General features: G+C 38.2%; 3 protein-coding genes across 4 annotated transcripts; 2 read left to right on the top strand and 1 right to left on the bottom strand.

Moving 5' to 3' along the window:
* The first annotated feature begins 527 nt into the window (after positions 1–527).
* Positions 528–7,660, top strand: stk17b (serine/threonine kinase 17b (apoptosis-inducing)). The gene is made up of 7 exons (XM_056755711.1): positions 528–1,429; positions 3,469–3,681; positions 3,759–3,897; positions 4,053–4,179; positions 4,274–4,322; positions 4,625–4,804; positions 5,362–7,660. Exons 1-7 carry the CDS (start codon positions 1,311–1,313, stop codon positions 5,597–5,599), a joined length of 1,065 nt encoding a protein of 354 aa, XP_056611689.1. The 5' UTR covers positions 528–1,310; the 3' UTR covers positions 5,600–7,660.
* A 717-nt stretch (positions 7,661–8,377) lies between these two features.
* c8h2orf69 (chromosome 8 C2orf69 homolog) lies at positions 8,378–10,586 on the bottom strand. The gene is given in 3 exon segments (XM_056755712.1): positions 8,378–9,757; positions 10,241–10,537; positions 10,539–10,586. Coding segments are annotated over 3 exon segments (1,062 nt in total). The 3' UTR covers positions 8,378–9,040.
* Positions 10,549–15,718, top strand: ftcdnl1 (formiminotransferase cyclodeaminase N-terminal like 1). 2 transcript variants are annotated; one of them, XM_056755714.1, is made up of 6 exons: positions 10,549–10,679; positions 11,296–11,412; positions 11,557–11,652; positions 11,761–11,916; positions 13,780–13,965; positions 14,085–15,718. In XM_056755714.1, exons 2-6 carry the CDS (start codon positions 11,298–11,300, stop codon positions 14,519–14,521), a joined length of 990 nt encoding a protein of 329 aa, XP_056611692.1. In that variant the 5' UTR covers positions 10,549–10,679; positions 11,296–11,297; the 3' UTR covers positions 14,522–15,718. The 2 variants fall into 2 exon arrangements, with proteins under 2 accessions (XP_056611692.1, XP_056611691.1); XM_056755713.1 differs by lacking the exon at positions 10,549–10,679 and adding an exon at positions 10,846–11,001.
* The last annotated feature ends 5 nt before the right edge of the window (positions 15,719–15,723 follow it).

Genomic DNA, 15,723 nt, shown 5'->3' on the forward strand with positions numbered 1-15,723 from the left:
TTTGAGTTGTGCAGAAGAAGGTCATACATGTTTGCAATGACATGAGGCTGAGTAAATGATACTTTCCCTTTAAATTAGTTTCCTGACAACGGATTGGTAGATTGGAAAAGAATTAGCCTAGTTGAGTCATGATTTGCTTTTTTATCTTTCTAGGGCACTCTGCTCGCCCAATCCAATTGTACTTTACATCTTGAGTTTGCTTTTCCTTAGTGAGATCAAAGTCCAGTATGTCTCACTAGTAGCCTATGCCAGAAAGAAATTTTAAACCAAGCAGCAGATCTATCTATCTATCTATCTATCTATCTATCTATCTATCTATCTATCTATCTATCTATCTATCTATCTATCTATCTATCTATCTATCTAGCCTATGCCAGAAAGAAATTTTAAACCAAGCAGCAGATCTATCTATCTATCTATCTATCTATCTATCTATCTATCTATCTATCTATCTATCTATCTATCTATCTATCTATCTATCTATCTATCTATCGTCTGTTCTTATTATCGTGGGCTGTACGATAACCTCGATGACAACGGTATACCGATTACGATGACGCTGCCAGTGACGTAACGCGCAACTGCCCGTGCTGGCATCTGAGCAGAATTTGAAAGTAAAGACCCGGCGCACAAGAGCAGAACCCAAGAGTCCAAAACCTCGTCAAAACAACAACCCATTCGTCTAAAAACGACGCAACCAGACGGACGTGTTTACAAGTCGTTTAGCGACTTTATGAGTTTATTTGAAACAATTTGTCAGTTCGACTACAGCTGGTATTCCCCTGAGGAGAAGAGGAATATTCTGAACTTTAAAGTCGTGGTTTTGTCCTGCGTGGAAAGGAAGTACTGTCCGCCAGTCGGTGTTGTTGTGAAAGAAAATGAAACGAATCGTCGTGTACATGTGTCTACACAAAGGACAGCGTGTAATCTGGGAGTTTTAGCTGAATCTTCGAGGGCTAAACGAGCTAATCTGGGCTAAATTAGCAGGAGACTCTTAGCATCTGTCGTCGCGTTTAAACTCAACTCACTCAAATGAAGCGGCCGTATTGACGGTCAACATTTACTGACTAAAAACTTGATCCACTTTTTCTTAAATTGTTTCGCACTTAACCGTGTTATAACCAACTGAGGGGGGCAACAGTAAGTAAATGTTTTGGTGGTGACTGAACATGAACTGTGTGCCGGTGAAGTGATTAGTCCGCATACTTCACTTCACACTCGTAGAATACTGTGAATACTCTCTGGCTGAGGTGTAGAGTTGATCATCATTGCCGGTTATCATCATCATTACTGGTCGCAGTGGAGCGGTGATGGCCCGGAGGAGACTGGACAGTCGCAGTGGATCATCTGCTCTGCTCTCAGAGATCCACACACAGATCCGTACTGATGCTCTGGATGGCGTGTTTGACATGTGCAATGAACTCGGCAGGTGTGCAACAGTCATTTTACTAATATTATTACGTTTTTGTGCTCTTGCATTTAGTTTCAACTTTCAACCAGAAATGATTAAAGTGATAGTTAGCCCAAACATGACAATTCTGTCATCATTTACTCACCCTCTTGTCATTTCAAACCTTTATGACTTTCTTTTTTCCCCAGAACACAAAAGAAGATATTTTGAAGGAAGTTGGTAACCGAACATCTCTGGCCCCCATTTACTTCTATTGCTTGGACACAAAACCAACGCAAGTGAATGGGGGCCAGTTAACAACATTCTTTCAAAATATCTTATTTGGTGTTCTGGGGAAGAAAGAAAGTCTCGCAGGTTTGAAATGTTAAGAGGGTGAGTAAATGACGATATCATTTTCTATTTTCACTACACCTTTGAAGTGATAGTTAACCCAACAATGAAAAAAAAAGAAACATCTGTGGTATTCACTATCGTGTTGTTCAAAATATGTAAATGACTCTTCTGTGGAACACAAAAGAAGATATTTTGAGAATTGGCTTTGTGATATTGTCTCCATACAATGGAAGTTAAATGGGTGCAATGTTGTTTGGTGACAACATTCTTCAGAATATTTTCTATAGTGTTCTGTAGAAGAGTCATATACTGGTTTTGAACAACATGAGAGGTTTTGAATGACATGAGAGTGAGGAAATGATGACAGAATTTTCATTTTTGGCTGAACTACCTCTTTAACACTTCTTGTATGTTAAACTTCATGATTGACGCTCTAAATAACAACCTTTATATTGTTCCAAAGGTCATTAAAATGTGTGTCATCACTTGATCTGATGCAAAACACTGTTATATGTTCAGTAAATGCAAACTGTTGAATTAAATTGGTATTCTTGCCTTGTTTTCTATGTCTAAGTGTCTTTAAAACAATATCGCTTTACTCAAGAAAACAAGACAAATTTACCTTTTTTGAATATGCTATTAATCAAATGTGTATATGTTTACAGTGAAGACAGATTTAAGAGAAAGCGTACGCCGTTATCACACATCTTGATCCTCGCTCTAGACATTATTTCATCTCTTTTTTTTGAGAGGTTAAATATGTTGGTATGTCTTTATATAATCCGTTGAGGTTGTTTTGTTACTGTTTTAACTGTTAGTCGTTTTTGACGTGTACATTTTCTGCAGAATCATGATAAGAAATCTTTGATCTGGCATGGAAGGAATCCTCTGATAGCAAACATTTATCTGGTATAGAATTTTATAGTTATTCAGAATTGTAGTGGCCTTGCCTACAGATCTGTGACTAATATAAGCGGAAGAGAGTGTGTGTGTGTGTGTGTGTGTCATTACGAAAGCTCTACAGCTTTCGAGCTTGCAGGAAGGAAACCTATGTGGGAACCAGAGCCAGCTTGAGGTGTCATGTACTGTGAATACTGAGAAAGGGGAAGTGACATTGGTCTCTTCCACTTTCTGTCTGGTCCGTTGTGTTAAATATCATTTGCATACAGGCATGTGCATGTTTATTAACAGGAAATAATTTCACAGTTCTCTTTCAGCTTAAATTGACATTTAGGCTACAACGTTGTTTTTTAGTAATAGTAATTTTGTGAAGGGCTGGAACTGCATGCAACGTTTTTGCAAAATAATACAATCTGCTGAACCGCCATTTGGTGTAAGATTATCAGTTGTTTGAGCTACTGTTTGAGTTTTTATTTATGAAACAATAGTTTTGTTTTCAGAACTCAATCATAATGAAGTTTACTGCTTTATTAAGTATGTCAGCCCTTAAAGTGTTCCCATAATTCTATAGATGCATAGTGTCACCTAACCTAATAAAAACTGAGAACATCGAATTGATTGTCAAGGATCTGAATCACAATCTGTGCAAATAAGTATTTGCGCAAATAAGAGAACTGCTACGTGTGTCGGAATGCTTCTTCATTGTGACAACTCAACACAAAACGTACATGTTGTAAATGCTAGGTACTTTATTCTTAAAAATGTCCCATGTGATTACATTCATGATAATGTGTTTAATCTATTCTGGGTTTGTCTTCATCAAGGGGGAAGTTTGCAGTGGTGAGGAAGTGTGAGGAAAAGTCCACAGGGAAAGTCTTTGCTGCAAAGTTCATCAAGAAGCGGAGACGGGGTCGTGACTGCAGAGCGGAGGTCATTCACGAGATCGCCATTTTAGAGGCTGCGAAGAACAACCCTCGGGTGGTGAACCTGCACGCTGTATACGAGACGGATCATGACCTCGTTCTTCTACTGGAATAGTGAGTGTTGTGTTTAGTTACTTGAGCTGAATGTCACTGTTCAGTAAGTGAATACTAAGTTTTTACGTCTGTGTTAGTGCTGCGGGTGGTGAGATATTTGACCACTGTATGTCAGAGGAGCTGCTGCCCGAGGGTCAGATCACTCGTCTGATCAGACAGATGCTAGAAGGAATTCATCTACTTCACCAGAGCAATGTGGTCCATTTAGACTTGAAAGTAAGATGCACTTTTTATTGACTTGAGCACATTCTTTGCTAATGTTCTGGCCTTTTAAAGTTATGCCTGATGTGACTCTGCAATGCCCAAATTTTCAACTTTATTTCTCATTATTTGTGTTTATTAAAACAAAATCTTTACTCCATTTCTATCAGCCCCAAAACATTCTTCTGACCAGTCTGAGCCCACTGGGAGAAATAAAGATAGTGGATTTTGGGCTGTCTCGCAGGTTGGGCTCAGCTGGAGAACTCAGGGAGATTCTGGGCACTCCTGAGTATGTAGGTAAGGTTAATCCAGTGATTCATACCTGTGTTATGGCTTAATCATGGAGGAGGAGTTTATGTATAATGAAAGTTGATTATTTTTATGCATTTAGCTCCTGAGATCCTTAACTATGAACCAATCACCACGGCAACAGATCTTTGGTAGGTTTTTATACTAAATATTGAATATTATAGCTTACATTCTGTTATGTAAAGGACCAACAAACAATTTTGATGTTTTTAAGCAATCAGTCTGAAAAGCATCATACTGTACCTAACCAGACTCCAGAGGCATGTTAAAACACATACCTTTTACCACATGTCGCAACCAAAATCAAGATTTGAAATGAACCGACTTTTAGAATCATAATTGCAGTTATTGCAAACAACAGATATGGCATGTTTTGTTATCTGTGGTGTGCTGAACTAACGGCTAGGCCTTTAATCATATGTGTTGACATTAGGAGTGTGGGTGTGATAGCGTACATGCTGGCAACAGGCGAGTCTCCCTTCGCTGGCGAGGACAAACAGGAGACCTTCCTAAATGTATCCCAGGTGAACGTGGACTACAGCAGAGAGGCCTTCTCAAGAGTGTCTGAGCTGGCTGTTGACTTCATCCGGAAACTTCTGGTCAAATCACCAGAGTGAGTTTGTCCTTGAGCAACTAGAGGAAGTGAGGCTTGGGCACTGATCACAGTTGTTGTACAATTAATGTACAAAGAGCTTTGAGTCATATGATAAACATGGGAAACCATTCTATGCTTCTAGATCATGTAAATTGCTCATTCATATATAAAAACATTACTTTTAAAATAACCACACGTTGTCATGATCACTTTTTTATTGCTCAAGGTTCCTGAATATTCTTGTTCGTTCCCTTCCTGCATCAATAATGGCAGTATAAAGGTCATCTGGCCTCATTTTCATTTCGTTTTGTGCATGAAGTCACAACGGAAATACACATCTCAGTACAAATGACCAAAACTGACTATTCAGAAAATGTGTGAAGAAGAAAAAAGTTTGCTTCTAAGTGTCTGAGTACAAACCTTGTACGATGAACATTTGCATATTGGTCCCAAAGTAAAAAACTTAATGTGTGTTTAAATATGAACTCTAACCCAAACCTAGATCTGCAGATCAGATGCATATTGGTTTGCCTTTTGGTTCCATCCTTGACATAAATTCTTTGCTTCTTTATAAGGGATCGTCCTAGTGCGGCTGACTGTATGACCCATCCCTGGCTGTGGCTCCATTATTCAGGGTCTGAGCCGATCCCTGTTACACCACGCACTCCCCGGGAAAGGAGTTACGGTGGGAAATGCTCTGCGCCACCTGAGGACCCTGAGGACAAAGAGAACATTCTGGACTCGCCACGAAGCAAGAGGTTCCGTTTTGAAGAGGATATGTTCGCCACAGGGGACGGTGATCACTTATGCTGATGCTAAAGGGAGTTACACTTGCTCTGAATAGCATAATTTCTCATTTTTAGTCTATTTTGACTGCCTGAGTTTTCTCCAGTGCAGTGCTAGCGAAAATTGCTTCTGTCCTAATGATTTTGTTCTCACACCAAAGATGATCTTTCTACAAAAGGGTCAAATCTGGCATAACGCTGTTTGTTAATATTATAATAGTGAGCTTCTAAATGTCTATTTTGCCGTCCTGTCTAAAGATTTAATTTACTTGTTCTGTCATATTTGGATTTTATATGTTTATATTTTTATTTTAATGCCATTCAGTATCGATTTCATTTGCTGTGGCTTTTAGCCCACATTAATGCAGACTCTAATTCTATTACTGCACTTAAAGCAAAAACAGCCAGCTACTAAAACAACAAAGGCTGGAATTCGATGCACACAGATAGTATACACATGTTTTGTTTGCGTGTTTTGTTGAACATGCTTTTCCTTTTTGTGGTATTGAAACATCAGAAACCTTACAAAAATGTGACTCAACACACATGCACAACACACCCTGGATTACCCAAATATGTGTTTGTGTTGGTCATAGTACTTCCTTCTAGAGAATGACTAAAGATATGCAGGAAAGCACTTAAATCCCCTATTAAGTCTGTTTCACTAAAATATGAGAAACATTCTTAACAGCATTCGATTTGGATAATGAAGTATATCTATTGATTTTAAAATGAAACAAAATCGTTTTAATATTTTTATTACTGCCAATATATTGCTTAATAAACATGTTCTAGCAGGACGGAATGATGGTATTAAGCAATGTTCTAGCATTCTCCACGGAAGGCCTAAATGTTTTGGGAGTGCTGTAATAAAAGCCTGTCATAATTCGTCTTGAAATGACAGTTTATATGATCTATGCACCAATCTAAGGTAATTCAGGGTTCCGCATGTTACCTTTTCTACAGGCCTGTTAAGCCAATGCCATTAACTTTGTAGGCTTCAGTTCTTTTTTATACTGAACCATTCTCTCAGGGTTAGCTGTAACTGCACAATGTGTCTTTGTGTGCTTTTTGCGCACAGTTTCCCCTGTTCAAATAGACATACTGGCTGGTAAAAATACTTTTTTAATACATAATCTTTATAATTTAAGTTCATTTTTTACTTTCTAAGTGGATTTTAATATTTTGTTTTGTAAGTTATGCTTTTTGGTAATAATGATATAATATACGTGTGGTTATTTGAAAGGAAAAATTGGATTCAAAAATGGCTCAAGTGTTGGAGTTATTTTTATGGTGTTTGGATATGTAGGGAATGAGATTTGGTTATGAAGAAAGTGTTTTAGATGTATTCTGGAATGGAATTGAAGGCAAATGAATGTTATAAAGTTTTTTTGAGGTAATCCTTGTAGTACAAAATTGTTTTGTGTAGAGAATTATTGAGAACTTTTCAGGAAAGGAATGAACTGAAGAATATAACAACAAAAAACTCTGAGAAGGAACAACTTATCTATGTAATATAATTGAATAGTTTTCCGGGTGAGATTTTAAACATTGAAATATTAGTATGGCAGAATTCAGTCTTAAAGTTTGAGCTTTTCAGCTTACTGGTCTGTTAAAAGAGGTGTGAAGAGCTCATCTGTGTTTGTGTGCTCAGGGCTTTAAGGTTTCCCAGAGATGTCACCAGCCTGCACTCATAATAAGGCCATTGTCTCAAAAGACGAGAGGCTCTTGCCACGGTCGTGTGCTCGCTGTATGCCGTCATCTCGAAGCGAAACATGAATCTAGTCCCTGCCTGGGAAACTGTCTTTAATAATGTTTAGGGGACATGAGGTATTTGGGCCTGGAATTTTAAAGAGAAAAGAAAATAGGCCAGACTGGAGTGCGAGACAAAGCAGTCACTGCAGTTTGTGGAGAACGCTTGTTATGTCCTGTACTTGTCATACGCTAAGCAAGAGGATGCTTAAGGGATATAAATCCTTAATGATTTTTCTTTTGTGTTAGACAGGATGTGACAATGATATGTATGATGATGAACTTGTTTTAAACTATTTTGTAATATATTTATCATAAATAAATTATGTGAAATTGATTTACATGTTCAGAGATTATATGAGAATTGTGTCAAGGTTCTATCTTCAGTATTGAATTTTAAAATAACAATGATCAGACATTTCCTTTTTTTCTATTCAAAATCGAACATGCCATCCCTCCTGCAACCACATTATGATTTATTATTTAAAATCGTTCAGAAAATGACAAAGTTTTGACTAGCTTTGCAGGACTTCAATACATTTTTATACTTCTGAAATGGAAGTTCTGACACTCTCAGTATCTCTCTCTACATATTTGCATTTATATTGGTGTATGACAAAAGCAGTAACCTTTGATTTTATGACAACTTGTCAGGCTTGTGTGTGTTTATTGCTCTTAGGGCATGTAAACAAGATTTTTACACAAGAGATTATTAGAGTGGATAGTGTGCATTTTGTTTTTATTTAAAGAGACACTGTCCATCGAAGTTGTTTCTCTGTTTAGTTTTCTCACTTGCATTATATGACATATCTTAATGTCATGTTCAGTTACATTGCGTTATTCAAATTAGGATAAAACCTCTATTTCATGTTCCAATATTTGTACTTATTTACATCAGCATGAAACTCAGGGAATGGCAATGAAGCAATGCACTGGGTCTATAACGTACAATCCAGATTCATTTGTTCGGCAGATTAATTACAATTCAGATAAAGAGCGCCATCTAGAGAATATTCATCTAATATTCATGCACAGAATCATTCTCCAAGCTATGTGCAATTATTAACATTCCACTAATTGTGAATATTCTTTATTATTTTCCCCAAAAATATTTTTTATGCAACATCTGATAAACAGTCAAACAAGATAACTCAAATAATAAACTAAGCAGGACACGTTTGTGATTGTTAATTAAATTGAGGCTGGGCTTACATAAAAATTAGGTTAGTACAGTGTTGATCTAAGACCACATGTCTTACAGTGAAAGTGTTTTACATAGAAAAAAATATATACACAATGATTGAAAATGCATGCTCATTAATTAAACATAAAAAAATAATTTAAATATCATATTTTTAATAAACCACAACAATGACCAGTTTCTGGTAATTGCTTTTCTCCTAAACTCAAAGTTTGGAAAAAGACCTTCTACTATGATGAGGTAAAGGAAATAGTTTAGAAAGCTTTACTGAGCATGTCAACATTCAAAATGCATTTTTTGAAACAAATATCCTAGAATTCACAGATTCTATGCCACAGCAAAACAATAAGGCATATGTGAGGCAGGTAAACTTTATACAAGTTTGGTCATTCCGCTTCAATCTTATCTTAATAAAAGGAATCCAGTAGAACTATTTACTGATGTATATCTATATTTGTGCAACACAAAGCCGCCTGCTCTGCAAAGAATACATTGCATGTCAATGACTGCGAACAATTAAAACGCTTGAAGAACCCGGAAATGGTTCTCGATGGACGCCGGCTCATCCTCAAAGTGCAATTGTTGGCTAACACAGGCACCCAGATCCTCCAGAGTCTTTATGAAGTGTTGGTGCTCACGCCCAACCCAGGCCCTCATTGGATCCTTTACCTCATAAGGGGTGACATGGGCATGGACAGACACCCCACTGGAGGCCAGCTCACCCAAAGCACACCTATCAGTCACCCATGTCTCACTTCCACCAGGATGGCCTCCGTCCAGCCAGTACATATCCGAGACACTGTCCAGAAACAGCCTAAGTTCAGGGTCTGCTCTGGCTCCAGCCAGTTCGTACACTATTTGATTAAGAACAACACATCCTTTACTGAAACCCACTATGGTCAGAGTGAAACCTGGAGGCAGGGGAGCAGGGGTGGATGTCCCACTAAGAGGAAGTAAAGGATTTGGAAGTCCAGCTTGCTCCATGCTGTGACCCAGAAGTGCCCTCAGGTGACGAATAGCTCCGTAGTCTGGAGTGTGTTCTGGTGCTCCAAATAAATTGCTTTCTACAAAGTTCTGATAATTGCTGAACTTGTGGAGGTACATACTGGAAGCACGGATGACCCAGATATGGGATCCAGGGAAACGGTGGCCCAGGGTGAGGGCCACACACTCAAGACTCCAGGATTGCCATTGGGCGGCATCCGGCTGGAGAGCCATTTCCTGCTCAAAATTCTGTGCAGTAGATTCAAATTAAAAGGCATAAGAGTGAAAAAAAAACGTTAAAAGTTAGGAAAGAATGCAGAAACAAAAGAAACTTTATGTAACTTAGTGACGGTATGCAGTGACAGCATATACAAACACTACCTATCTTAATCGATTAGAGGGCAGTAACACTAGGGGTGTTAACTCACACAGTCGAATGTATATTGTGAGTATCACACTAAGTTTGAAAGTTTTCTAAAAACAAAAACAGTATATAATCATAGTCAAATTACTTAAATAACCATTTTACATGCAGGTTTTAGCAAAGATCCTATAACGCGTAACAGGCCTGTGGCACAATCCACACGGCATAAAACATCAATAACTAATCCCTTACACATCAGATTGATATTTTAACAATATTGTAGCCTAAGAATAATGTGTCTCGGCTGCCTTTCAAAGATGCATAGCGGTAACTGTTAATTACGTAAAGGTTTCAGGGAATGAACCAACCTGAATGTCTCCAGGAAAGAAGACAACGTGCGTTTCTCCGTTCTGCAGTTTCTCACTTTCGTTGTCGCATCGCCTCTGTGTTCCTGCGGTGGGCCTCAGGAGTAAAACATCATTTACGCGGATTTTATCGTAACCGGGGACTGAAGTCAGTCGGAGCAGCCCGGGCGTAGTAGCAGCAGGACGCGCGCATGAAGTCCCAGGCACGCAATGTCCCGCCGCCGCAGCACTCATCTTCCTCGCTAAAGCGGCCAGCGACAAACAAGCCAAAACGGATCGGATGCTTCCCATAAGCAGAAGGATTACGAGGTGACGACTGCAATACCTGCAGCGGGAAGCTCGAACTCATTGCAAAACCTGTCCAAAGAACAACAGTGCGTGACTTGAACCATTCTCCTGCGTTAAAGATAATGCGATCTGCATTCGGCGTTTAACCCGTCTGGTAAATATCAATCCGTACAGGATAATAAAGTATGTACGGTGTATAATGTTCTGTTTACTCAACGCCGCCATGTGGCTTTCAGCGGGAGCATCAAGACTTGAAGAGGAAGCTAGATTCTGCGCATGCGCCGAGTCCAGTTTGTGAACAGCGGCTCTTGTCGAGTGCTAATACATATTACATCTAGATTGCCTGCCGGTCCTGAAAACTATAGTGATTAGTGTGACAGTCTCGTGTTAAATCATGCAAAACTGTTTTTAAACTTGAAGAGGCAACATATTGGAGCAAGTGTGCTGTAGTTGGACGACTTCGTTTTGCGTAAAAAGTACGAAGCGTTAGTATCTATTCTTGGCGCGTGATTGCATTACGTCAGTCAGTTTTGGAACAGTAGTTTTACATTAAACATGACGTCTCGTTTTTGTAAGATAATTTTGTAAAATAACCTTTGGACTGTTACATAACAAACATAACATATCACTATAGTTTATCAACGTTGGTTACTCTTTAACAAACACTTTCGCGCGTGTAAACTCTAGAAAGTGCACGTGTGTATATATAAATAAAATGAACTCGAGAGAGTGTGAAATGATATAAATTAAATTGTCTCTTGCTTCTTGAGGAATGTCCTATACCTCTCTTGGTCGGCGGCTGGTCGCGTGTCTCCTGAACATCTCAGAGGCGCGGAGACGAGACCTGGTGGAGACAGTGGCCAGATCAGCTATCACTGACGCGAACGGTGAGTTTATTTATTCATTCATTCATTCATTCATTTAAATTAGTTAAAAATGACCTTATAAAGGTGATATCCCCATTACCTGCATGGGTTTTAGGCAATCTCTTTCATAACACTGTGTTGTGAGATAACGGTTCTTTTGTAAAGGAAGAGCGCGTGAGGGAGTAACAGTGCTGAACATCTTCAACGACTACGACTACAATCGCTCTGTCATTACTATTGTTGCAAGCATTGACCTAATAAGTGAGTTGTTTGCTTTCCAGTCATTTGTACTGTATACTTTTGTTGGGAACACTGCATTGTAAGTAACAGTACAAAAGAGATCATTGTCATTGTGGATGTCAATTTCAGGAGAGGCTGTATTGTCAGCATGTCAACATGCATGTTCTATCATTGACATGAATGCCCATGATGGCATCCACCCATGTATGGGTGCTGTGGATTTGGTTCCTCTTTATCCGCTCGGAGAGGAGGTAGGCCTGGAGGACTGTGGTCAAGAAGCCCATGGTAAGTGGTCGAGCAGGAATTGTAGTTTAAAGACAAATATGTGTGAAAACCATAGAAACGGGTGGGTGCATATATTCCATACAAAGAAGAATGCAGTTGGACAGACAACTGTATGACAAACAACTGTATGACTTTACGGACTTAAGTGACAGTATGTAGTGCAGACGAACAGTGCAAAGTATAAATAGACAGACTGTACAAAGAAAACAATATACATTATACATATATGGACAGTATATACACATTAGACGTTGGATATGCACATTAAATATGCAGGTGTACACATGAACATATATGTATAATGGATCAACCATATAGTGCACATGGTACAGATATAGGTACAGTGGTGTGCAAAAGTTTACACACCCCTTGCAGAATCTGGAAAAAGCTGAAACTTTTGGAAAAATAAGAGGATTTTTGATGTGAAGGTTTATTTTTATTTAAGTCCTGCCCTGAGCAAGTTATTCACTAAATAAATGTTAACATTAAGTTCACACTAAAGAATAATAACAGAATTTCTAAAAATAGCTCCTGATTCTTAATACTGTAAGATGTTACCTAAACAATCAATGACAGTTTTTATGTTTACTCATGACAAACAGGAAACCCTTAAACAACTATGAGTCATTAGACTATCCACTGATCTTAAGAAAAAATATCCAGGTCCTCCACAATCTTTGTTTTTTCAGCATTTTTGGATATTTTACTCATGTCCAGCAGTAACTCTATGATGTTGAGATTCCTATTTTTACATTTACATTTTTACAACTATTACAATGGTCAACACGATTAATTTAAAGTCAGGTGGTTTTTAACCTCTAAAATTGGTTTTAATTAAAATATATATATATTTAATTTCAGCATTTTTGGATATTTTACTCATGTCCAGCAGTAACTCTATGATGTTGAGATTCCTATTTTTACATTTACATTTTTACAACTATTACAATAGTCAACACGATTCATTTAAAGTCAGGTGGTTGTTAACCTCTAAAATTGGTTTTAATTAAAACATATATATATATTTAATTTCCTGAAAAACATTTATGTGTTTTGAAATCTTTTGAAAGACATTAGTAAATGAAAAAATAAGATGTATAAATGAAACAATAACAATTTACCCCAAAACCATTTTCAGAGGTTTTACACCCACCTGACTTTAAATGAATGTTGTTTTCATTTTAGGGGCAGCTCTGAATGTTTCTATCTATTGTAATAGTTGTGTATGAGTCTCTTGATTGTCCTCAATGTAAAAAGAGGAATCTCAACATCATACAGTTACTGCTGGAAATGGGTAAAATATTCAGAAATGCTGAAAAAGCAAAGATTGTGGTGGACCTGGATAATTTTCTTAAGATCATAGGACTGTCTAATGACTTATGACAAACAAGAAACCCTTAAATAGCTATGACTAAACATCAAAACTGTCATTGATTGTTTGGGTAACATTTTTAGAAATTCTGTTATTATTCTTAAGTGTGAACTTTATGTAAACATTTCTTTGGTGAAATAACTTGCTCAGGGCAGGACTTAAATAAAAATAAACCTTCACATCAAAACGTTTCAGCTTTTTCCAGATTCTGCAAGGGGTGTGTAAACTTTTGCATTTGCTTTTTGCATTAGGTGCAATGCATGATGAATTATGGTCCATGAAACTGAAGTGCATTGTAAAAAGAAGTGTGCGTGTGTGGAGTGTATCAGTTTTTAATGTTGAGCAGTCTAAGAGACTGAGGAAAAAAGCTGTCCTTCGGCCGGTTTGTGTTGGACCGGATGCTCCGGTATCGTCTGCCTGAAGGCAGCAAGGAGAGCAGCCTGTGATTCTGATGGCTGGAATGTTGTTTTTGTTGTTTTTATATTGTCTAGCATTGGCCAAAGCTCTTACAGAGCGAGTTCCAGGTTCGAGTGCCTTTTTGTTTGGCTGGGCGGATTCTCAGCATCGAAGTCTGGCTCAAAGGAGGAAGGGGATTGGCTGGTTCAAAAAGGCAGAGGACATATCAACCATACATCCAGATATAGGTCCACAGCCCACCAGAAGATATGGCATTACTGGTATATTTTTCAGCTGCAACATAAAATACAGATAAAATTAGTAGCTATAATATATCCATCACAAACAGGAATTTCTATAATTTGGGGAACTTCACCAAACAATTGTTTTTTTTCCATAGGTGTTGGTGCCAGCCCCTATACAATGAACTGCAATGTTACCATGGATACTCAGGATCTGTCCTTGGGCCGGTTTTTGGCATCAGCAATACGTGAATCCAGTCCTAATGGTATCCCTGGAGTGCAGGTCATAGCCTTGCCACATGAAGGTGCTGTGGAAATTGCTTGCAATGTGGAAAGCGTTGAAAATGGACCCCAGTCTTTGTCTTATGAAGGGGAGCCATGGCCAGGTTTCACCATTAGAGGGCAAAACTTATATCATGCTCCAGCTTCGCTAATCACAGCACGAGTGGCTGAGCTGGCTAGGCACCATGGTGTGGCCATTAAGGGTACAGCATTGGTAGGCTTTACCCCGTGTGAGTGCCGAAGCATGGCAGAGGGTGCGCTGTCGAAAGGCATTGGAGAGTTTTGGAAAAATCTGCCCCAAATACACATGTAAAAAATAATCTGTAATTATGTGTGAAACCTTGTTTTTATAGCAGGTTTAAATGCAGTATTTATAATCACTACCTGTACTTTTGTCATAAATAGTGTTATGACCATATTGACGCTTCCTTTATAGGAAGGAGGTTCTTGGGACTCACGTGTAACATGGCATACAAAACCGATATTGAAATTTAATTTAATAAAACATTGTAAACAATCTACAAAGATTTAATAACAGACCCCTCTTTTATATCATCATATATCTTCTGTATCCACACAGAAGTCATTCAAGGTGTTATGCAAGAGTTATGTTGCATTTAGACCTTGGGTAAAACGGAGTATTATGCAGCATCTCATGCTAAGAGACAAAATTATAAATCAGTATTGAATGTTTGTAATCAATTGTCAATGCTAAAAGCTGTTCATAGATTTAAAATAACATGGCAGATTTTAAATTGTATCTAGATAACATACATTCACTTTATAGGTCATAAATGCACATCTATGCAAGGAATTCATCTGGTCTGGGTCTTGCGTTGACAAATTAAAAGTATGAAGACAACTAGGAAAAACCTCAAAACTGCAGTTTTGTTGACAAAATGCTTTATGCTCGCCTACATTTCAAATGGAGATGGTGGTTAAACCACTGAACTGGTAATCAAAAGGTTGCTGGTTCGATCCCAGCAGCCACCACCAGTGTGTCCTTGAGCAAGACACTTTACTCCATGTTGCTCCAGGGGGATTGTCCCTGTAATAAGTGCACTGCAAGTCGCTTGGATAAAAGCAGCTGCCAAATGCCTAAATGTAAATGAACTGAAATGTGCAGGAACCTACCTGGCAAAAATATATGCTAGCATGAGATCTTACTAAAGAAATAGAAAACACACATGAGCACTTTCATAAACCAGACTTCTCAGGGTCTTATATATCATTTTACTTACCTATAAAGGGAAGGCCATCTTAAAATGTGTAGCACTGGATATCAAATCTGTATGCGAAGGAGCCACTCATGTTGACAGTAATGCAAAAATAATAAACCCTTTAGCTAGCTACATTTGCTTGACTGATAGCATCAATTACACATTTTAAGCCCAAACCAAGAAAGCATTGAGAACTGATGTGTATGTGCCGATGTCTTGTTTAACAAAATCAAACAAATCAACAGAATTTTATATGATCTTCCTCCAACTTAAACACTTGTTTAAGAGAAGGCAG

Source organism: Triplophysa dalaica, chromosome 8 (genome assembly GCF_015846415.1).
Source record: "Triplophysa dalaica isolate WHDGS20190420 chromosome 8, ASM1584641v1, whole genome shotgun sequence".
In the NCBI taxonomy this organism is placed as follows: Eukaryota; Metazoa; Chordata; class Actinopteri; order Cypriniformes; family Nemacheilidae; genus Triplophysa; species Triplophysa dalaica.